Here is a 22,229-nt window from a genome sequence, read left to right as displayed (position 1 = left end):
GAAACGGAGAAAAACCATTAAGCGAACTGTTGCTGGTGGAGGTGGTGGTGGTGTCCGAGTAGACCGAGCCCCGCGGGGATGGGGGGGGAAGCGCACAAGCGCATCCAAGAGCTCACGGAGCGCTCAACAGGCTGCTGGCTGCTGCACGGTATGGATTGCAAAAACCGTGGTGTTTTGGTGCTGTCGTTGCTACGCTGGTTTATTTTGTCCTAGGCAGCTGATTTTGTCGCCCAGCAGGACGACCGCAGGGGGACGAGTGCACTGCTACACACATGCGGCGCGCACACACGCACACACACACATACGAATTGAGCGTCATAAACACACTGTTCTGGAATTCTCGCTAGAATACGCCGAGCTGGAACACAATCCTAGGTCTAGGTGTATGCGTGTGGCAGTGCGACAGGGCAGGGCTGTGGAACAATAGAAGAGATTCAGCTCGAACTTTCCAACCACCGCGGTGTGAATGGCACACAAACACACACACACACACACACACACAGACACGAGAACGGCATACAACAACCACAAACAAACAACGGCACGCACACGACAGAACACCGAAGCGACCTGTAGCGCGCCCGCGACTCGCTCCGCTGCTGGCCGGTTTTGAATGATGCGTCGATGAGGTGGGGTCGTTGGAGCTAGCTAGCTGGCTGGCTGGCTGGCTGGATGAGCTCAAGCCCGTGCCCTCGTTGTCTTCTTCGGTTGATCTCGTTGCTTCACGAGCGTGGGGTGGTGTGGTGGTTGTGTTGGTTGTCTTTTCTCGTTTCTCTCTCTCCTCTCTCGGGTTAAGTTGATGGTCGAAGAAAAGGGTACAAGGGAGAGGGGGGGGGGAGGGGGGGAGAAGAACCCGCTGGCGGACGCTGCGGCCACTGCCAGCCGCGACATTGCAAACGATAGCGTTGCTAGGGGAATAACAACGGGGGCAACAACAACAACAACCAAATCCGCCTCTCCGGGGGCGAGTTTTGAGGTCATCGCCGGATGGCCGGTTGTTCCTCCGCCACCGCGGATGGCGAACACGAATAGATAAAATAATGGAAGAGCACACATACACAGACGTTGAGAGCGCGACACACCATCGCGAAGCAGAGAACCGGTTCGGAATGGTGAAATATAGACAAGAGCAAGAGAGAGAGAGAGAGAGTGCTCGCAAGGTGAAAGGCTGGCGGCGGCGGCGGCTGGGACCAGGAACAGTAACAGCAGTGCGTGCACGTAGCGTCACGGGACGCCGCGCCCTCCGCACGCGCGCGTATGTACCGTTGGAACCAGGCGGACGCAACGCACCAACACCAAGGGACGGACGGACGCACGCACATCCGCCGCGTAGCCCGCCAAGAGGTAGCGCTATGTAAGAGAAGGGTACCGGGGTGTGGTGTGGCTGTGGGAGCGAGTGAGTGTGTGCCCCGCGATCGCACTGTTTGCGATGCGTCCATGGTGCGTTGTCTCTGCCAGATCTGGACATTCCAGTGAGACATACAGAGACCCTCTCGCTCCCGGGATCTTGCTGCGATCCCTGCGGCCAGGAGTTCCGGAACCGGAGACAGCGTCAACAAACCTCGGAGACGGCGCTATAGGTGCCGAGGCACGCCGAGGATAAGGAGCAAAGGTGTAGCTAAAAAAAAAAAACAACAAAAAAGCACGCACACAAAGCATGCGGGATGCACGTTTTATCATCGTTTGAAGACGAAGAGAACGGCGATTGTCTCTGGAGCTGGAAGTAAATAGGCCACCGCAACGGGGGGGCTGAATCCGGAGCCCATGAGTGCCGCAGATTTCGTATTGCGTGAGTGGTAAACGCGCCAGACCATTTTGTTGGGAGCGGAGCGGGAGTTCGCTGTCCCCTTGGGTATGCTGATGAGGTGGTAGAGCAGGGTGATCGGGGGGGTGGGCATCACCACCTGGAACCTGGTCATCCTGCCTGCCGCAAGCAACACTCGAGGAGTAGAGAGAGAGAGAGAGAGAGAGAGAGAGAACGATAATGAGAGGGTGTGCGAGTACGCATTTGGCGTTCTTGGCTGGCTGCACCAGCAAAACCAGACACCAAGAGCAGGGTTTCAGGCGAGGTATGGATGCGCTGCGCAGCGCTAGCATGCCTGCCCTGCCCTGCCCTGCCCTGCTCAACACCATGGAGCGCGTGTGTCAATTGTCTTGTCCCGACAATACACCCAGTGGACGCAACGCATACATGCACACATTGGAACGCAAAAACAGACTCAGAGGCCAGTGGGTGGGTGGGTGGTTGGTTGGTTGGTTGGCTCGTTGGCAGGTTGATTGGTTGGTTGGTTGGTTGGTTGGTTGGTTGGTTGTTAGGTGGTGCTTGCTGGACCCCGGCCCTACACCTTCTTCTCCACCCTTTCCTGTTTTCCGGTCATCATCATCATCATCATCATCTGTGTGAGCGCAACTCACTGACTCGCGGGCCGCTCCCCACCATCGCCACCAATGATCGATCACATTCTTGCATCTCGCGCCTCTCACACCGCACACGGTTCCGCACCAGTGCGCGGCTCGCACTGTCCTCCACGGTCCACCTCCTGGAGAGCGCGCAGCGCGTTTGCTACCCTGGCGCTTGTAGTAGGGTAGGCAGTTGAGAATTGCGACAATGGCACCATCGGATGCGCCTAGAAAAAGCTCTACTGAGTCGTCGTCGTCAAGGTACCACCGCAGTCCTGTACCGCACCCTTTTCTTGGAAAACCCAACATCCCTCTCCCACCACACACACACACACACAAAGGCACAGGCACATACAGGCACGCACACTGGACACTGGACTGGAAGGCGAACGGTGAGCGGTGAAATTCCGCGCGAAACGGCCCAGGAGTCGTCCGTCGTCCTGTTTACGCCACTTTCTCACGCCCCGCACGCACACACGTAGTACACCCGCCTCAACGGAAGAAAGAAACGAAAAAAAAAAAACAAGTAACCCCGGAAGCAGGATCGCTTCCGCCCGCTCACCCCGACGTCCACCGCCTTTCCGTCAGCACCCCAGATCGATCCCAGGCGAATTGTGCGCGCACCTTCTACCCGGAGCGTAGTGGTGGTGTTTTTGGTCAAATCCGTTGTGAACTCGGAAAACTCGGGAAAAACCGGCGGAACCCGCGCACACACGGACAACAACACCGCGCCGACCGCGACGACAAATCCCGCGATAGCCTGCCAGCCCTCACCGTTCGGAGGAAGAGAGGAAAATGACGACGACGACGACGACGACAATGACGAGGAAATGGCTAGTTGGTGCGAGAGCAGGCGAGGAGGAGAGAGGGATGGCCAGTTGGAAACAAGGCGAGATAGGAACGCGCGTAACGGTTGGGTTGAAAAGGTCCGGGGCGATGTTTGAAGTGATATGAGCCAATAAATGATGTGCCTGCTGCTGCGCACCTACCTGCTGGATCCGATAGGCATATTTCGGTTTGTAAGCATTTAGGAAGGTAAAGCGCCTTGCGGCTTGCAACAGTGGGTTTTTTGTTTTATTTTTGTTTTAAGCGATTTATTAGGTCTCGAACTTTTCATCCAAACTGCGTTCCCAGCCTGCGCCTGTAGTGGTCGTTACGCACGCATGCAACACACACCACACACACAACTCCGTTGGTTGGTACTGCTTGGTACCCCGTTGATAACGTTGATTTTCCGCTGTTATTCTAAAGGCTTCGGCAGACTGGTTGCGGTAAGTGCGGTACGGTACTTGCGGCACTTGCGGCAGTTGCACGTTCAGACCGCATCAAGCAAAGCAAGCAAAGGTGTTATGTTACAGTGTCTTTCCTTCGCTTCTTTTGCTGATCTTACGGGGTTAAAATAATAAAAAAAACGTTTTCTTCTGACTGAATATAGCCTCTAGGCAATGAAATGAGTAAATAGTTTAAGGAAAAACTAATATTACATTTGTTTTCTTGGACTTTGTAACACATTTTTCACTTTTCATGCTGCTCAGTTTGTTCAATCATTGTTGAAATAACAAGTAATAACAAAAAAATATTCTCCAAGCCTGTGAAGCGAGAAACGCAACATTAATATATTAAATATGACCAACAAACCAATATATCGCTTTTGCATCGAACGAATGTCTTAACTTAAAATAATTACTTTCATTTTTCAGCCAAAAAATGCTTAATATTCCTTCAATTTATGTTTAGTTTCATTGAAAACCACAAAAGTAACCGAAATAGTTACACCATTATTCAAATATTACACCATAACTTCGTTTTGATAGCTACTCCACACACCTTTTGGATGCGGCACGAGCGGCAGTTGGGGCAGTGTGGTGATTTTGTACAGATTCGCCGCAGTTACCGCAAGTGCCGCTCGTGCCGCAACACAAGAACATCTGAACAACCGCGTTGGATACCGTGTTTGACAAGCCGAAAGGCGTCCGCAACTGCCGCAAGTACCGCACGTACCGCAACCAGTCTGCCAAAGCCTTAAAGCTTTCCCAGGATTTTGGGTCCGAAATTGCGTGTCCTTAGTGTGCAGTAATGAGTGTGCGCCCATACAAGTTTGATGTTCGGGAGCCCCTCATTGGACGACGTTAACTGGACAAAATGTTCTGTGTCAACGGGGTAGTACCAAGTCGTACCAAATTCCAAATTTTGTATCAACGGGGTACCAAGCAGTACCAACCAACATACATGCTACATGGGTATAGTGTTTTTTTTTAAATCACCGGAAAACTGCTCGATCGTCAAAATCTAGCGCAGTTTTTTATCTCACTCTGCCCGATTTGTCCTGTGTCTGTGTGTGCGTCTCGCTTTCTCTCTTGCCTTTCTCGCTTCGTCGTGGTTGTGTTGGTCGCCTTGGTTTTTCGGCAAAACACTGCTTTCCACGTTCCACGCGAAAGAAACAACAACAAACTGATCTCTGGTCGTGGTTCCCGTGTAAATTTTGTTTCGATCCGATTTTACGAGCAAAAGTTTTCGGCTTATCTCACAAGCAATTCCATGCAAGCCATGAGTGATAGCAAAATCACAGATTTCACGTTGATGGAGCGTTTAGGCAAAGGCACATACGCTGTTGTGTATCGTGCTATCAAGAAGGTATGTAAGTGAGCTGTATAAGCTTCTGTAATTAATTGCTACATAATTGAAACACGATGCTCCTTCGCTCGTTGCAGACAAGCAAAGAGGTATTCGCAATCAAAATTATGGAACGGCACAAATTATCGTCTTCCGCAATCGATAATGTTGTCTCTGAAATCGGGCTGCTGAAGAGGCTGAAACATCCGCACATTGTAGAAATGAGAGACTTTCTATGGGATCAATCCACTGTCTATATTGTAATGGAATATTGCAACGCGGGCAATTTGTCATCGTACATCAAAGCACACAAAACTCTCCCAGAAAGTACGTGTAAAATGTTTTTACAGCAGTTGGCCTTAGCGTTGCGCTACATGCGAGCGCACGACGTTAGTCACCTCGATTTAAAGCCGGCAAACCTATTACTACATAAAACAGCAAACAAATACGTGCTGAAGGTAGCGGACTTTGGATTCGCTCAACGCTTAAAGCTAAACCAGGAAAACACCGCGGTGAAGGGGTCGCCCCTATACATGGCACCGGAAATATTAATCAGCAAGTCCTATGGTCCCGCTGCAGACCTCTGGAGCGTGGGTGTTATTCTCTATGAATGCCTGTTTGGCAAACCCCCTTACAGTTCGGCGTCGGTGCAGGAGCTCGCCGGGCGCATCCAGGACAACACTCCAATCAGCATCCCACAGCGACCCACCATATCGGCGGATTGCAGAAAATTGCTCCGTCACCTCCTGCAGCGCAACCCAAACGAGCGGATAACATTTGAAAAGTTTTTCGAAGACGCATTCCTGGACTTGAAATGTGTGCCAAACGAGGAAAATTTAGAAAAAGCGATACAGCTCATTAAGCACGCTATTAAAATGGATGAAGAGAAAAACGTGAGCACAGCATACCACCTGTATTGTCAAGCATTGCAGTATTTCGTCCCAATTACGCTCGCTGAGACTGATCAAGCAAGGAAGCGAATCCTACGCCAACGCGTCCAAACGTATTTGAACAGGGCGGAAGCTCTTAAAAATATTATTCATGCCAAAGGTGCTGCTCCTTCCTCGTGTTCCGGCAATGCATCAACGAGCGCCGTGCACAAGGAGACGGTATCCGAGTCAGCGACCCGAAACGCTACTGAACCATCGGGCGCGGAAACCGACGTGCCCGAACGAATGCTTGCATATTTGTCACACAATTTCGAAGACGTTGCCAGAGGATTCGAAATAGTACGGAACGCGATTGGCGACGCATTGGAGAACAGGCTGGAGGAAGCGTTAGAGGGTTTTACAACTGCTCTCGGGATCCTGATACCGGCTTTGGAAGTAGTCGGCCCTGCGCCACACAAAAAACTTTTACAGCAAAAGATCGTCAGGTGGATGGAAGAGGCAGAACATATTAAATCAATGCGCTCGGCGCAAATCATGGAAGAGGTGGAAAACACACAGGCTTACTATTCGGTTTGCGTCGTCCAATGATGTGGAGCATGGATGGCATCCTAACGAAAAACGCTACCCTTTGGAATGGGTCAGAATTAGCAGGACTGAACCGTGAACTGGTAACAATATTGCTAAGGTAGATCGACGCGCATGCAAGCGTTCACGACTGGGAGTGAAATGAGACGAAGACGATTGCTTATACGCACTGCAGCTTTTGGGTTTGTAATGCATCCTTCTTATTAACTGTAATGCATCCTTATTATTATTATTATTTTAATGAATTATGCGTTTTTTGCACCAAGTTAAATTTAGCAAAACCGACCGGTTGTGCTGAGTGCTGGTTCTGCGATGGACTGTTTTCTTTCGCACACTCAAGAAATCGATTTAATGTGAATAAACAAGGTTGAATCGAAAAAAGGTTTGTATGTACGATTCCGAAGGGTGTGCATTGCGAACGATGAACGCCATTTTGTTAATTGACGTTTCTTTACCCGCGCAAAATCGTGCAGTCCAGAATCATGGTTTCACCGAAAAAAGTAAAATTCGCAGCAGATATAGTGCCAGGCAGACCTACAACCAAAGGCGAGGCATCTGATGCCAGGGTTGATATGTTTTCAGCACGAGAAGGACTCGTCAGAGACGGTACGGTGCCGGTAATACTCTCCGATGATGAAGACGCCGAAAAGGTAACCTAAAACGGCAACACTCCAAAGTGCCACAATGCTAATGCAAAGTGGTTTATCTTTTAGGTGGACGTCAGAACCATCATGAAAGGATTCTGTCAGGACTCCGCGTTCTATCGGTCCGCCAAACACCATTGTGACTGGATTGATTGCAAGTTTCAGACTAAGCAGCAGCAGAAGTTTATGATGCACGTCGAAGGGCACGCTACGAATATAGACAGAGATGAGGATGGCTTTGTGTGTAAATGGCAATTGTGTGATTTCAGCACGGAGATCCAGGACGATTTTGAGGGTCATTTGCATTATCACGCTTTCCTTACGACACTCAAGGTGTTCGGAGCCAGATTGAGAGTTACTGTGAGTCTACCCACCTGCATCTTTGAAAGTGATAATCTGAACAAAGTTCCAAACGACACTAATGTTGAGTGTGCGTGGGGTGACTGTCGCATGCAGTTCAACAAGATCATGGAATTTGGCCTTCACTTAGATTCCCACTATTCCGATCTGTTTGCCAACCACCCAAGAGGTAAAAATAAAAAACTCAGATGCCAGTGGTTAGGATGCACAAATACTATACGGAGCCTATCCAAGGCTAAGGTACACGGTCAGAAACACACGGGCCCGAGGTATATCGCATGTGATAAATGCGGTCACACCTTCAACGTTCGTCATTTGTTCGTAAAACACCTTCTCGCGACCACCGTGCCTGACCCGAAAGGAACAATATACAAATGTTACGAGATCGACTGCGATAAGGAATTTACCCGCAAACACGCATATGAACTGGTATGTATCATAACATCACATCAGTGGCCGAGTGAATGAATTTAACATTTTGATTTTTCGCAGCACTTATTTAGACACTCGTTTGTTATTTGGAAACCCTATAAATGTTCGATTTGCACGAAAAGTTACGAAAGGAAGTATTGGTTTACAAAGCATGTTGCCAAACATCGCGATTCTATGAATAAATCCAATGAAAAAACTAGCAATGTAGCACGAAATGTAACGCGACGTAAAAGCTACTGCGAGGGAGATAACATCGACGAGCAAACAATTGGAGCTCGCAAAATAAGAATGCGGCGTAAAAGCGTAGGGGAAGTGATGATCAGCTCCAATGACAAGCCAGCCGAAGTTGCACCAAAGCGAACCAAGGAAGGCACACATTCCTCGCCTCGCAAACGCACGTGCGAAACGCCGGAACGCCAAGAAATAGGATCAGGAAAAGGCGCATATGAAATAGTATGTATCATATCATCACATCTCACAGTGGCGTAACCGACTGAATGAATGTAACATTTGAATTTTCCGTAGCACTCCCGTTCTCACCAGAATCCTACCACGAAAAACTATGATTGTTCAATGTGTATCAAAAGTTACACAAGCAAGACATGGTATTTAAAGCATCTTTCCATCATACATAATGTTTCTATGGATAACTCCGAAGACAGTACTAGCAATGTAGCACGAAATGTAACGCGACGTAAAAGCTACTGCGAGGGAGATAACAGCGACAAGCAAACAATTGGTGCTCGCAAATTGGAAAAGAGGCGTAAGAGCGTAGGGGAAGTGGTGAGCAGCTCCAATGTCAAACTAGCCGGTGATGCACCAAAGCAATCCCCCATCAGCCTCAAACCAGAGTCCAAGGAAGGCAAACATTTCTCACCTCGCAAACGCACGTGCAAAACGCCAGAAGCCCCAGAATTTGGACCAAAAAAAAAAGCTAAACCGTCGTAGAACAGAGGTAGAACTGTTATGCAACGTATTAAGAAACGTTCAGAATCCTATATGACAGTAATTTTGAATCCTATATGACAGTAAATTCGTCGTAACCGTCGTAAAGCCTCGTAAAAGTGAGGTAGAAATATTAAGCAACGTATTAAGAAACGTTCAGAATCCTATATGATAGTAATTTTGAATCCTATATGACAGTAAATTGGTCGTAAACGTCGTAGAGCGTCGTACAGAATCCGTAGGAACATACAGAATCCTATATGACAGTTATTTTTGAATCCTATATTACAGTAAATTGGTCGTAAGCGTCGTAAAGCCTCGTAAAAGTGAGGTAGAAATGTTAAACAACGTATTAAGAAACGTTCAGAATCCTATATGACAGTAATTTTTAATTCTATATGACAGTAAATTCGTCGTAAGCGTCGTAAAGCCTCATAAAAGTGAGGTAGAAATGTTATGCAACGTATTAAGAAACGTTCAGAATCCTATATGATAGTAATTTTGAATCCTATATGACAGTAAATTGGTCGTAAACGTCGTAGAGCGTCGTACAGAATCCTATATGACAGAAATTTTCTGTGAAGAATCTTTTTGAACGTGAAATAAATCTGTGAAAAGATATGAAGTATAAAGCCAGGGATACACGACGCTTAAACTCTAGTATAAACTGGTATGGTAAGATGATTTCTGAATGGTTTTTACAGGTTTTTTTAAATTTTCTGGCTCTACCAGCATAATGGAAGTGACCAGAGTAAAAAGACTAATTTCCCGGCACCTGGACCGCACTTCCAGGTTCATAAATAGCCAAAAAATTGATGAAAAAGATGATGAATGCGACGATCTGGATTATGAAGGTGATAGATGCGGAATGTAAAAGAGAATGGATTATGAACAGTTATCCGAAAAGGAATAAGCATATCATGAACAAAAATGTGGGTGTTTGCTTGAAATCATGTTGGTTATTCTCCGCCAAAATTTGCTTTCCTCTGCTGTTTCATACAGGTAAGCTAATTTTGGCTATGCTTCGGAGAAAACCCCGAGCGCGTGCCTTGGGTAAATCCCGAACGGCGTCGAAAGGATAGGCGACGACAACTCGGTCGGTGGTTTGCAAGTAGTAAAACAGGAAACAGAGTTCATTATTCATGCTGAAGCCGAAAGAAGCATTTGGTGTTTTTGGGGATTTGAATTCAACTTAATAATTTATAGAAATGGAGGCGATTGCTAACGATCCGGAGTTGATTCATCATTTACTGATCTTTGCCAACAATGTGCGGATGCGCCGAGATGAGCACAGGCGGAGTCGTCGAAGATGGTGGATGAGACCAATCTTCTTTCGACGGGAAGAAGATGGCAACGTTCTTCTCAACAATATACTAGAAGAGCAAATAAACGACACAATCAAAACGTTTCTCAGAATGAGAATGGAAGATTTTTATTTGCTGGAATCGTTGGTCCTGCATCGAATACAACGTTTAAACACAAACATGCGGCAAGCCATATCTCCTCGGGAAAGGTTGCTCATAACGCTGCGCTTCTTAGCGACGGGAGAATGTTATTATAAATTGTGCTTCACTTGTGCAAATTATTTATTATAAGTTACTTATATCACAGGTGGCCAGACAAACGATCGGGAAGATCGTGCCAGATGTATGTAATGCATTACTGCAAGCGCTGAACGATTACGTAAAGGTAAGAACCTCAAACGATCTTAATAAAAAGGAAGTGACGGTGGTAGCGACTAGTGGAAATAATAAGAACTTAGTGTCTAAATAAACGGCATTCTTAATTCTAATCAGTTGATTCGTTGCGTTAATGAAATTATGTTTTAATACTGTTTTTTTAACATATATAAGAACGGACGAGCCGTATGTTTGTTTAATACTGTTTATTACTTGCTATAGAGTTGTTAATGACTAGTGGAAATAATAAGTACTTAGTGTCTAAATCAACGTCATTCTTAATTCTAATCAGTTGATTCGTTGCGTTCATAAATTTCGGTTTCGATTCTGTTCATTACTTGCTATAGAGTTGTTAATGACTAGTGGAAATAATAAGTACTTAGTGTCTAAATCAACGGCATTCTTAATTCTAATCAGTTGATTCGTTGCGTTCATTGAATTCTGTTCATTGCTTGGTAAAGCTTTCCGATTACCAAGGTTTGAACTCGACAGTCAAAGTTATCAATCCAACTTACAACATCGCTAGCGATTCTTGAGGAAGTTTGCTGCATGTGTCGATTCGTTATATCGACCAGCGCCTGCAGTGATGTTGTAAGATCGTTGTCGTTATTATCGTTTGCACGTTGTCTGCGCTGCCTCTTTTTGGATGTTAATGCAACGGGGGGAGTGGGTGCACGCTGTGTCGATGCAGGGGGTTGCAGATTTGAATCGGCATTGGATAGCTCGTCATTGAAGGAAGAAAATATATCTGTCGATGGGCTATCTGCAATTCCCCACACATCGGGAAAGATTTCTAAATGATAACATGGAGAAGCCGATCGCTGAGGAATGTTCTGTGAAGAGCAGGGAACTTGTGATGTGACCGTCGATTGCATCGCTCTTGCGTTGATGGAATGTGATGTTGATGGAATGTGATGCGCTTGTCCAAATAAATGTTTTTTTTATTGCAGTTCTATACTAATTTATATTTTTTTATCATTTTAATTCCAGCTACCGTCCAGCAGACAAGAGTGGCTGAAAATTTCAGAAGAGTTCGGAAGCAACAGTGGGGTTGCCACATGCAATCGGTGCTATAGATGGGAAGCATATATCTATTGTAGCCCCAACAAATGCCGGTTCCACCTACTTCAACTACAAGCAGTTCAACAGCATGGTTTTGTTAGCCTTAGTTGATGCGGACTATAAATTTCATTACGTAGACGTTGGAGGCCAGGGTAGCATTTCCGACGGTGGAATTTTTAAAAATTCTAATCTGTATCGTATGCTACAAACTAAGACGTTGGATATTCCCGAAGCAGGACCACTTAAAATTCCATACACTATAGAAGTACCCTACTTTATATTAGGAGACAAAGCTTTTGCATTCGCAGATTATTGCATACGTCGCTATGGAGGACAACGTCTAAGATCTATTGAAAGAAACTTCAATTACCGACATTCACGAGCTCGAATGCAGGTAGAAGATACCTTTGGTATCTTTACGAGCCGCTTCAAATTAGTTAAAAGGCCAATTTATGTATCGACAGATGTAGCTCGAAGAGCCATCATTGCAGCGGTAATTCTACATAATTTTCTTCGAACAAGAATGCCAGCACGTTCAGAACCCACGCTAGCTAGAAATTTGGATCGTGAATCAGAAATGCCGTTGCGAAGCTTAGTAGCGGTTGCCCATAGACCGTCCGAACGGCTTGCATCAATACGTAATCACATAGCAAACTATCCACCACCAACTATTTTCACCACATCCGAAGACTCGCTTATGAACAGCATTGACTCGTAGGCGAACCAACGTGGTTTATAAATTTCGTCGCGTCCTACAAAAGAATATCATGTTATTTTAAGGAAAATGCTGTATGACAATATTAATGTTCAACATCCTACCTGACCCAGTCACCTGGCTTTTCTTCACTTTCGCCTTATATACACGAAAGTTAGCCAGCAGGACCTTCCACTGGCGTTTAGTATCGTCCACGGTGATTAATAACTCATCTGCTATTATAGTCCATGCTTGTTCTTGTCTATTGATGTTCTTATAATCTTTGTTTCCTTTCTTCCATAGCCATGGGATCTTTTGTACAGCCTCAATCAATTTGATTGATTGCTCAGGGTTCTATAAGGAATATAAACAAAACACAAGATAACATAACAACATAATACTCCACACCGAATACTCGTTCATACTGGACCACTGATTCGACGGCATTCCAAAAACTTGAATGTTTCTTTCCATCAATGATTTTCTCAAATTTTCTACTTCATTAATAGTGTTCATGAAGAAGTTTTTCAACAGTGAAAGGACGTATATATTTGAAATATTAGTAGCAAACAGCTTCACAATGCGATTTAAAGTAGCTTCATAGTGTTATTTTATGAATGAATTTAAATAATTATGCTATTTAATTATATTTAAAAATGACTATCACTAATCACCAAACCAACACTTTAACTTTGATTTTGAAAACTAAATATTCCGTTGACCGAATCCGGAGGTTTCCGTCCTTCGGATGCGGAACGTTCCGGATCACCACTCTCAATACACTGACGCATTTAACCTATAAATGCTTACCATCTTTTCGTATTTGTGCTTTGGTTTTGTGGAATCCATCGTATGTGCTGAAAGTAAGTTAAATTAATAGTTAAATTAGATAAAATATTACAAGTGAGAACTTACATTCGCACGAAGTAATTCTGTGTATGTAAACAAACCGTTTGACAGCCGTGTTTACGCTTGCAAACAGCGTTTACGCTAGGATTTATGCTCCGTGGACCTATAATCTTTTTGACACCGTGTAAACGGCAAAAGTAAACTTTTTGGCATTACATTCTGAGTTTATACGAGAGTTTACGCTTCATGTATCGCCGGCTTTAAAGGTAGGAATACACGAAGCGTAAATTCTCGTATAAACTCAGAATGTAATGCCAAAAAGTTTACTTTTGCCGTTTACACGGTGTCAAAAAGATTATAGGTCCACGGAGCATAAATCCTAGCGTAAACGCTGTTTGTAAGCGATTTGCCTCACTATATTTCCTGTTTGTGGTTTGCATTAATAGTGAGTGATCATTACTAGCGTTTTTAATCTTTTTCTTCGGAAAAAAGATCCTATTTTTCTCACAAAAGTCGATAAAAGTTCAGTGAAATTGAGATTACACGTCTCAACCCGGTCATGTAAACATGTTCAAGTGTAAATTAATTTTATATTTACGCTTGAGTTTACGCTTCATGTATCCCCGGCTTAAAGCTTTCCCAGGATTTTGGGTCCGAAATTGCGTGTCCTTAGTGTGCAGTAATGAGTGTGCGCCCATACAAGTTTGATGTTCGGGAGCCCCTCATTGGACGACGTTAACTGGACAAAATGTTCTGTGTCAACGGGGTAGTACCAAGTCGTACCAAATTCCAAATTTTGTATCAACGGGGTACCAAGCAGTACCAACCAACATACATGCTACATGGGTATAGTGTTTTTTTTTAAATCACCGGAAAACTGCTCGATCGTCAAAATCTAGCGCAGTTTTTTATCTCACTCTGCCCGATTTGTCCTGTGTCTGTGTGTGCGTCTCGCTTTCTCTCTTGCCTTTCTCGCTTCGTCGTGGTTGTGTTGGTCGCCTTGTTTTTTTCGGCAAAACACTACTTTCCACGTTCCACGCGAAAAAAACAACAACAAACTGATCTCTGGTCGTGGTTCCCGTGTAAATTTTGTTTCGATCCGATTTTACGAGCAAAGGTTTTCGGCTTATCTCACAATCAATTCCATGCAAGCCATGAGTGATAGCAAAATCACAGATTTCCCGTTGATGGAGCGTTTAGGCAAAGGCACATACGCTGTTGTGTATCGTGCCATCAAGAAGGTATGTAAGTGAGCTGTATAAGCTTCTGTAATTAATTGCTACATAATTGAAACACGATGCTCCTTCGCTCGTTGCAGACAAGCAAAGAGGTATTCGCAGTCAAAATTATGGAACGGCACAAATTATCGTCTTCCGCAATCGATAATGTTGTCTCTGAAATCGGGCTGCTGAAGAGGCTGAAACATCCGCACATTGTAGAAATGAGAGACTTTCTATGGGATCAATCCACTGTCTATATTGTAATGGAATATTGCAACGCGGGCAATTTGTCATCGTACATCAAAGCACACAAAACTCTCCCAGAAAGTACGTGTAAAATGTTTTTACAGCAGTTGGCCTTAGCGTTGCGCTACATGCGAGCGCACGACGTTAGTCACCTCGATTTAAAGCCGGCAAACCTATTACTACATAAAACAGCAAACAAATACGTGCTGAAGGTAGCGGACTTTGGATTCGCTCAACGCTTAAAGCTAAACCAGGAAAACACCGCGGTGAAGGGGTCGCCCCTATACATGGCACCGGAAATATTAATCAGCAAGTCCTATGGTCCCGCTGCAGACCTCTGGAGCGTGGGTGTTATTCTCTATGAACGCCTGTTTGGCAAACCCCCTTACAGTTCGGCGTGCAGGAGCTCGCCGGGCGCATCCAGGACAACACTCCAATCAGCATCCCACAGCGACCCACCATATCGGCGGATTGCAGAAAGTTGCTCCGTCACCTCCTGCAGCGCAACCCAAACGAGCGGATAACATTTGAAAAGTTTTTCGAAGACGCATTCCTGGACTTGAAATGTGTGCCAAACGAGGAAAATTTAGAAAAAGCGATACAGCTCATTAAGCACGCTATTAAAATGGATGAAGAGAAAAACGTGAGCACAGCATACCACCTGTATTGTCAAGCATTGCAGTATTTCGTCCCAATTACGCTCGCTGAGACTGATCAAGCAAGGAAGCGAATCCTACGCCAACGCGTCCAAACGTATTTGAACAGGGCGGAAGCTCTTAAAAATATTATTCATGCCAAAGGTGCTGCTCCTTCCTCGTGTTCCGGCAATGCATCAACGAGCGCCGTGCACAAGGAGACGGTATCCGAGTCAGCGACCCGAAACGCTACTGAACCATCGGGCGCGGAAACCGACGTGCCCGAACGAATGCTTGCATATTTGTCACACAATTTCGAAGACGTTGCCAGAGGATTCGAAATAGTACGGAACGCGATTGGCGACGCATTGGAGAACAGGCTGGAGGAAGCGTTAGAGGGTTTTACAACTGCTCTCGGGATCCTGATACCGGCTTTGGAAGTAGTCGGCCCTGCGCCACACAAAAAACTTTTACAGCAAAAGATCGTCAGGTGGATGGAAGAGGCAGAACATATTAAATCAATGCGCTCGGCGCAAATCATGGAAGAGGTGGAAAACACACAGGCTTACTATTCGGTTTGCGTCGTCCAATGATGTGGAGCATGGATGGCATCCTAACGAAAAACGCTACCCTTTGGAATGGGTCAGAATTAGCAGGACTGAACCGTGAACTGGTAACAATATTGCTACGGTAGATCGACGCGCATGCAAGCGTTCACGACTGGGAGTGAAATGAGACGAAGACGATTGCTTATACGCACTGCAGCTTTTGGGTTTGTAATGCATCCTTCTTATTAACTGTAATGCATCCTTATTATTATTATTATTTTAATGAATTATGCGTTTTTTGCACCAAGTTAAATTTAGCAAAACCGACCGGTTGTGCTGAGTGCTGGTTCTGCGATGGACTGTTTTCTTTCGCACACTCAAGAAATCGATTTAATGTGAATAAACAAGGTTGAATCGAAAAAAGGTTTGTATGTACGATTCCGAAGGGTGTGCATTGCGAACGATGAACGCCATTTTGTTAATTGACGTTTCTTTACCCGCGCAAAATCGTGCAGTCCAGAATCATGGTTTCACCGAAAAAAGTAAAATTCGCAGCAGATATAGTGCCAGGCAGACCTACAACCAAAGGCGAGGCATCTGATGCCAGGGTTGATATGTTTTCAGCACGAGAAGGACTCGTCAGAGACGGTACGGTGCCGGTAATACTCTCCGATGATGAAGACGCCGAAAAGGTAACCTAAAACGGCAACACTCCAAAGTGCCACAATGCTAATGCAAAGTGGTTTATCTTTTAGGTGGACGTCAGAACCATCATGAAAGGATTCTGTCAGGACTCCGCGTTCTATCGGTCCGCCAAACACCATTGTGACTGGATTGATTGCAAGTTTCAGACTAAGCAGCAGCAGAAGTTTATGATGCACGTCGAAGGGCACGCTACGAATATAGACAGAGATGAGGATGGCTTTGTGTGTAAATGGCAATTGTGTGATTTCAGCACGGAGATCCAGGACGATTTTGAGGGTCATTTGCATTATCACGCTTTCCTTACGACACTCAAGGTGTTCGGAGCCAGATTGAGAGTTACTGTGAGTCTACCCACCTGCATCTTTGAAAGTGATAATCTGAACAAAGTTCCAAACGACACTAATGTTGAGTGTGCGTGGGGTGACTGTCGCATGCAGTTCAACAAGATCATGGAATTTGGCCTTCACTTAGATTCCCACTATTCCGATCTGTTTGCCAACCACCCAAGAGGTAAAAATAAAAAACTCAGATGCCAGTGGTTAGGATGCACAAATACTATACGGAGCCTATCCGAGGCTAAGGTACACGGTCAGAAACACACGGGCCCGAGGTATATCGCATGTGATAAATGCGGTCACACCTTCAACGTTCGTCATTTGTTCGTAAAACACCTTCTCGCGACCACCGTGCCTGACCCGAAAGGAACAATATACAAATGTTACGAGATCGACTGCGATAAGGAATTTACCCGCAAACACGCGTATGAACTGGTATGTATCATAACATCACATCAGTGGCCGAGTGAATGAATTTAACATTTTGATTTTTCGCAGCACTGCTCTAGACACTCGTTTGTTATTTGGAAACCCTATAAATGTTCGATTTGCACGAAAAGTTACGAAAGCAAGTATTGGTTTACAAAGCATGTTGCCAAACATCGCGATTCTATGAATAAATCCAATGAAAAAACTAGCAATGTAGCACGAAATGTAACGCGACGTAAAAGCTACTGCGAGGGAGATAACATCGACGAGCAAACAATTGGAGCTCGCAAAATAAGAATGCGGCGTAAAAGCGTAGGGGAAGTGATGATCAGCTCCAATGACAAGCCAGCCGAAGTTGCACAAAAGCGAACCAAGGAAGGCACACATTCCACGCCTCGCAAACGCACGTGCGAAACGCCGGAACGCCAAGAAATAGGATCAGGAAAAGGCGCATATGAAATAGTATGTATCATATCATCACATCTCACAGTGGCGTAACCGACTGAATGAATGTAACATTTGAATTTTCCGTAGCACTCCCGTTCTCACCAGAATCCTACCACGAAAAACTATGATTGTTCAATGTGTATCAAAAGTTACACAAGCAAGACATGGTATTTAAAGCATCTTTCCATCATACATAATGTTTCTATGGATAACTCCGAAGACAGTACTAGCAATGTAGCACGAAATGTAACGCGACGTAAAAGCTACTGCGAGGGAGATAACAGCGACAAGCAAACAATTGGTGCTCGCAAATTGGAAAAGAGGCGTAAGAGCGTAGGGGAAGTGGTGAGCAGCTCCAATGTCAAACTAGCCGGTGATGCACCAAAGCAATCCCCCATCAGCCTCAAACCAGAGTCCAAGGAAGGCAAACATTTCTCACCTCGCAAACGCACGTGCAAAACGCCAGAAGCCCCAGAATTTGGACCAAAAAAAAAAGCTAAACCGTCGTAGAACAGAGGTAGAACTGTTATGCAACGTATTAAGAAACGTTCAGAATCCTATATGACAGTAATTTTGAATCCTATATGACAGTAAATTCGTCGTAACCGTCGTAAAGCCTCGTAAAAGTGAGGTAGAAATATTAAGCAACGTATTAAGAAACGTTCAGAATCCTATATGATAGTAATTTTGAATCCTATATGACAGTAAATTGGTCGTAAACGTCGTAGAGCGTCGTACAGAATCCGTAGGAACATACAGAATCCTATATGACAGTTATTTTTGAATCCTATATTACAGTAAATTGGTCGTAAGCGTCGTAAAGCCTCGTAAAAGTGAGGTAGAAATGTTAAACAACGTATTAAGAAACGTTCAGAATCCTATATGACAGTAATTTTTAATTCTATATGACAGTAAATTCGTCGTAAGCGTCGTAAAGCCTCATAAAAGTGAGGTAGAAATGTTATGCAACGTATTAAGAAACGTTCAGAATCCTATATGATAGTAATTTTGAATCCTATATGACAGTAAATTGGTCGTAAACGTCGTAAAGCGTCGTACAGAATCCTATATGACAGAAATTTTCTGTGAAGAATCTTTTTGAACGTGAAATAAATCTGTGAAAAGATATGAAGTATAAAGCCAGGGATACACGACGCGTAAACTCTAGTATAAACTGGTATGGTAAGATGATTTCTGAATGGTTTTTACAGGTTTTTTTAGATTTTCTGGCTCTACCAGCATGATGGAAGTGACCAGAGTAAAAAGACTAATTTCCCGGCACCTGGACCGCACTTCCAGGTTCATAAATAGCCAAAAAATTGATGAAAAAGATGATGAATGCGACGATCAGGATTATGAAGGTGATAGATGCGGAATGTAAAAGTGAATGGATTATGAACAGTTATCCGAAAAGGAATAAGCATATCATGAACAAAAATGTGGGTGTTTGCTTGAAATCATGTTGGTTATTCTCCGCCAAAATTTGCTTTCCTCTGCTGTTTCATACAGGTAAGCTAATTTTGGCTATGCTTCGGAGAAAACCCCGAGCGCGTGCCTTGGGTAAATCCCGAACGGCGTCGAAAGGATAGGCGACGACAACTCGGTCGGTGGTTTGCAAGTAGTAAAACAGGAAACAGAGTTCATTATTCATGCTGAAGCCGAAAGAAGCATTTGGTGTTGGTTTTGGAATCAGTTTTGAGTTTCGATTACTGCGATTGTAAAACATCTTTCTCTTCGTCTTGTCACGTTACAGGTGAGAGTTGTAATTCTGTAGTTTGGCAACAGTGTTTTAATGTGGATTTGAATTCAACTTAATTATTTATAGAAATGGAGGCGATTGCTAACGATCCGGAGTTGATTCATCATTTACTGATCTTTGCCAACAATGTGCGGATGCGCCGAGATGAGCACAGGCGGAGTCGTCGAAGATGGTGGATGAGACCAATCTTCTTTCGACGGGAAGAAAATGGCAACGTTCTTCTCAACAATATACTAGAAGATCAAATAAACGACACAATCAAAACGTTTCTCAGAATGAGAATGGAAGATTTTTATTTGCTGGAATCGTTGGTCCTGCATCGAATACAACGTTTAAACACAAACATGCGGCAAGCCATATCTCCTCGGGAAAGGTTGCTCATAACGCTGCGCTTCTTAGCGACGGGAGAATGTTATTATAAATTGTGCTTCACTTGTGCAAATTATTTATTATAAGTTACTTATATCACAGGTGGCCAGACAAACGATCGGGAAGATCGTGCCAGATGTATGTAATGCATTACTGCAAGCGCTGAACGATTACGTAAAGGTAAGAACCTCAAACGATCTTAATAAAAAGGAAGTGACGGTGGTAGCGACTAGTGGAAATAATAAGAACTTAGTGTCTAAATAAACGGCATTCTTAATTCTAATCAGTTGATTCGTTGCGTTAATGAAATTATGTTTTAATACTGTTTTTTTAACATATATAAGAACGGACGAGCCGTATGTTTGTTTAATACTGTTTATTACTTGCTATAGAGTTGTTAATGACTAGTGGAAATAATAAGTACTTAGTGTCTAAATCAACGTCATTCTTAATTCTAATCAGTTGATTCGTTGCGTTCATAAATTTCGGTTTCGATTCTGTTCATTACTTGCTATAGAGTTGTTAATGACTAGTGGAAATAATAAGTACTTAGTGTCTAAATCAACGGCATTCTTAATTCTAATCAGTTGATTCGTTGCGTTCATTGAATTCTGTTCATTGCTTGGTAAAGCTTTCCGATTACCAAGGTTTGAACTCGACAGTCAAAGTTATCAATCCAACTTACAACATCGCTAGCGATTCTTGAGGAAGTTTGCTGCATGTGTCGATTCGTTATATCGACCAGCGCCTGCAGTGATGTTGTAAGATCGTTGTCGTTATTATCGTTTGCACGTTGTCTGCGCTGCCTCTTTTTGGATGTTAATGCAACGGGGGGAGTGGGTGCACGCTGTGTCGATGCAGGGGGTTGCAGATTTGAATCGGCATTGGATAGCTCGTCATTGAAGGAAGAAAATATATCTGTCGATGGGCTATCTGCAATTCCCCACACATCGGGAAAGATTTCTAAATGATAACATGGAGAAGCCGATCGCTGAGAAATGTTCTGTGAAGAGCAGGGAACTTGTGATGTGACCGTCGATTGCATCGCTCTTGCGTTGATGGAATGTGATGTTGATGGAATGTGATGCGCTTGTCCAAATAAATGTTTTTTTTATTGCAGTTCTATACTAATTTATATTTTTTATCATTTTAATTCCAGCTACCGTCCAGCAGACAAGAGTGGCTGAAAATTTCAGAAGAGTTCGGAAGCAACAGTGGGGTTGCCACATGCAATCGGTGCTATAGATGGGAAGCATATATCTATTGTAGCCCCAACAAATGCCGGTTCCACCTACTTCAACTACAAGCAGTTCAACAGCATGGTTTTGTTAGCCTTAGTTGATGCGGACTATAAATTTCATTACGTAGACGTTGGAGGCCAGGGTAGCATTTCCGACGGTGGAATTTTTAAAAATTCTAATCTGTATCGTATGCTACAAACTAAGACGTTGGATATTCCCGAAGCAGGACCACTTAAAATTCCATACACTATAGAAGTACCCTACTTTATATTAGGAGACAAAGCTTTTGCATTCGCAGATTATTGCATACGTCGCTATGGAGGACAACGTCTAAGATCTATTGAAAGAAACTTCAATTACCGACATTCACGAGCTCGAATGCAGGTAGAAGATACCTTTGGTATCTTTACGAGCCGCTTCAAATTAGTTAAAAGGCCAATTTATGTATCGACAGATGTAGCTCGAAGAGCCATCATTGCAGCGGTATATCTACATAATTTTCTTCGAACAAGAATGCCAGCACGTTCAGAACCCACGCTAGCTAGAAATTTGGATCGTGAATCAGAAATGCCGTTGCGAAGCTTAGTAGCGGTTGCCCATAGACCGTCCGAACGGCTTGCATCAATACGTAATCACATAGCAAACTATCCACCACCAACTATTTTCACCACATCCGAAGACTCGCTTATGAACAGCATTGACTCGTAGGCGAACCAACGTGGTTTATAAATTTCGTCGCGTCCTACGAAAGAATAACATGCTATTTTAAGGAAAATGTTGTATGAGAATATTAATGTTCAACATCCTACCTGACCCAGTCACCTGGCTTTTCTTCACTTTCGCCTTATATACACGAAAGTTAGCCAGCAGGACCTTCCACTGGCGTTTAGCATCGTCCACGGTGATCAATAACTCTTCTGCTATTATAATCCATGCTTGTTCTTGTCTATTGATGTTGTTATAATCTTTGTTTCCTTTCTTCCATAGCCATGGGATCTTTTGTACAGCCTCAATCAATTTGATTGATTGCTCAGGGTTCTATAAGGAATATATAAATATTTTGTAATTCAAACAAAACACAAGATAACATAACAACATAATACTCCACACCGAATACTCGTTCATAATGGACCACTGATTCG

General features: G+C 44.2%; 5 protein-coding genes across 20 annotated transcripts in view; 2 read left to right on the top strand and 3 right to left on the bottom strand.

The window, feature by feature from the left end:
- LOC126579874 (protein lap4) overlaps positions 1–3,340 on the bottom strand; it is a 46,212-nt gene extending 42,872 nt beyond the window's left edge. For 5 of the 13 annotated variants that reach the window (XM_050243552.1, XM_050243557.1, XM_050243558.1 and 2 more), the window contains exon 1: positions 3,025–3,340. The gene's annotated coding sequence lies outside the window, so the exon portion shown is untranslated. Of the gene's footprint in view, positions 1–116; positions 331–2,962 lie in introns of those variants that run through there. The other 8 variants (XM_050243562.1, XM_050243564.1, XM_050243560.1 and 5 more) reach the window with 4 other exon arrangements.
- Positions 3,341–4,839: 1,499 nt separating this feature from the next.
- On the top strand, positions 4,840–9,509 carry LOC126579869 (serine/threonine-protein kinase ULK3-like). Of its 4 annotated transcripts, none has more exons than XM_050243548.1 (5): positions 4,840–5,034; positions 5,112–7,138; positions 7,202–7,921; positions 7,985–8,377; positions 8,450–9,509. In XM_050243548.1, exons 1-2 carry the CDS (start codon positions 4,939–4,941, stop codon positions 6,489–6,491), a joined length of 1,476 nt encoding a protein of 491 aa, XP_050099505.1. In that variant the 5' UTR covers positions 4,840–4,938; the 3' UTR covers positions 6,492–7,138; positions 7,202–7,921; positions 7,985–8,377; positions 8,450–9,509. The 4 variants fall into 4 exon arrangements, with proteins under 4 accessions (XP_050099505.1, XP_050099503.1, XP_050099502.1 ...); XM_050243546.1 differs by lacking the exon at positions 4,840–5,034 and having other exon boundaries at positions 6,500–6,670; positions 6,755–7,138; XM_050243545.1 differs by lacking the exon at positions 4,840–5,034 and having other exon boundaries at positions 6,500–6,870; positions 6,962–7,138.
- Positions 9,510–11,498: 1,989 nt separating this feature from the next.
- LOC126579871 (uncharacterized) lies at positions 11,499–13,268 on the bottom strand. Its single transcript, XM_050243550.1, has 4 exons — positions 13,220–13,268; positions 13,115–13,161; positions 12,430–12,658; positions 11,499–12,362 (listed from the first exon to the last, which is right to left on the bottom strand). Exons 2-4 carry the CDS (start codon positions 13,151–13,153, stop codon positions 12,265–12,267), a joined length of 366 nt encoding a protein of 121 aa, XP_050099507.1. The 5' UTR covers positions 13,154–13,161; positions 13,220–13,268; the 3' UTR covers positions 11,499–12,264.
- A 904-nt stretch (positions 13,269–14,172) lies between these two features.
- Positions 14,173–18,865, top strand: LOC126579870 (serine/threonine-protein kinase ULK3-like). The gene is given in 7 exon segments (XM_050243549.1): positions 14,173–14,394; positions 14,472–15,012; positions 15,015–16,226; positions 16,318–16,494; positions 16,558–17,277; positions 17,341–17,733; positions 17,806–18,865. Coding segments are annotated over 3 exon segments (1,470 nt in total). The 5' UTR covers positions 14,173–14,298; the 3' UTR covers positions 15,848–16,226; positions 16,318–16,494; positions 16,558–17,277; positions 17,341–17,733; positions 17,806–18,865.
- Positions 18,866–21,035: 2,170 nt separating this feature from the next.
- The window catches only part of LOC126579873 (uncharacterized), a 1,847-nt gene continuing 653 nt past the window's right edge, over positions 21,036–22,229 (bottom strand). Inside the window, exons 3-4 of the mRNA XM_050243551.1 lie at positions 21,897–22,125; positions 21,036–21,829 (exon numbers count right to left, since the gene is read on the bottom strand). Coding sequence (XP_050099508.1) covers positions 21,732–21,829; positions 21,897–22,125 — 327 coding nt within the window. The 3' untranslated portion in view covers positions 21,036–21,731. The remainder of the gene's footprint in view (positions 21,830–21,896; positions 22,126–22,229) is intronic.

Source organism: Anopheles aquasalis, chromosome Y (assembly GCF_943734665.1).
Source record: "Anopheles aquasalis chromosome Y, idAnoAquaMG_Q_19, whole genome shotgun sequence".
NCBI lineage: Eukaryota > Metazoa > Arthropoda > Insecta > Diptera > Culicidae > Anopheles > Anopheles aquasalis.
Note: the sequence above shows the minus strand (reverse complement) of the source record. Positions and strands in the feature narration are given on the sequence as shown.

Excerpts from the sequence above, each read along its gene's own strand:
- LOC126579869 (XM_050243546.1), top strand. The coding sequence starts at position 6,971 with ATGGTTTCACCGAAAAAAGTAAAATTCGCAGCAGATATAGTGCCAGGC. Across the intron at positions 7,139-7,201 it reads ATGATGAAGACGCCGAAAAG|GTGGACGTCAGAACCATCAT; the intron begins GTAACCTAAAAC and ends TTTATCTTTTAG. Across the intron at positions 8,378-8,449 it reads GAAAAGGCGCATATGAAATA|CACTCCCGTTCTCACCAGAA; the intron begins GTATGTATCATA and ends AATTTTCCGTAG.
- LOC126579871 (XM_050243550.1), bottom strand. The coding sequence starts at position 13,153 with ATGGATTCCACAAAACCAAAGCACAAATACGAAAAGATG. Across the intron at positions 12,659-13,114 it reads AGCACAAATACGAAAAGATG|AACCCTGAGCAATCAATCAA; the intron begins GTAAGCATTTAT and ends TATTCCTTATAG. Across the intron at positions 12,363-12,429 it reads AAGCCAGGTGACTGGGTCAG|GACGCGACGAAATTTATAAA; the intron begins GTAGGATGTTGA and ends ATTCTTTTGTAG.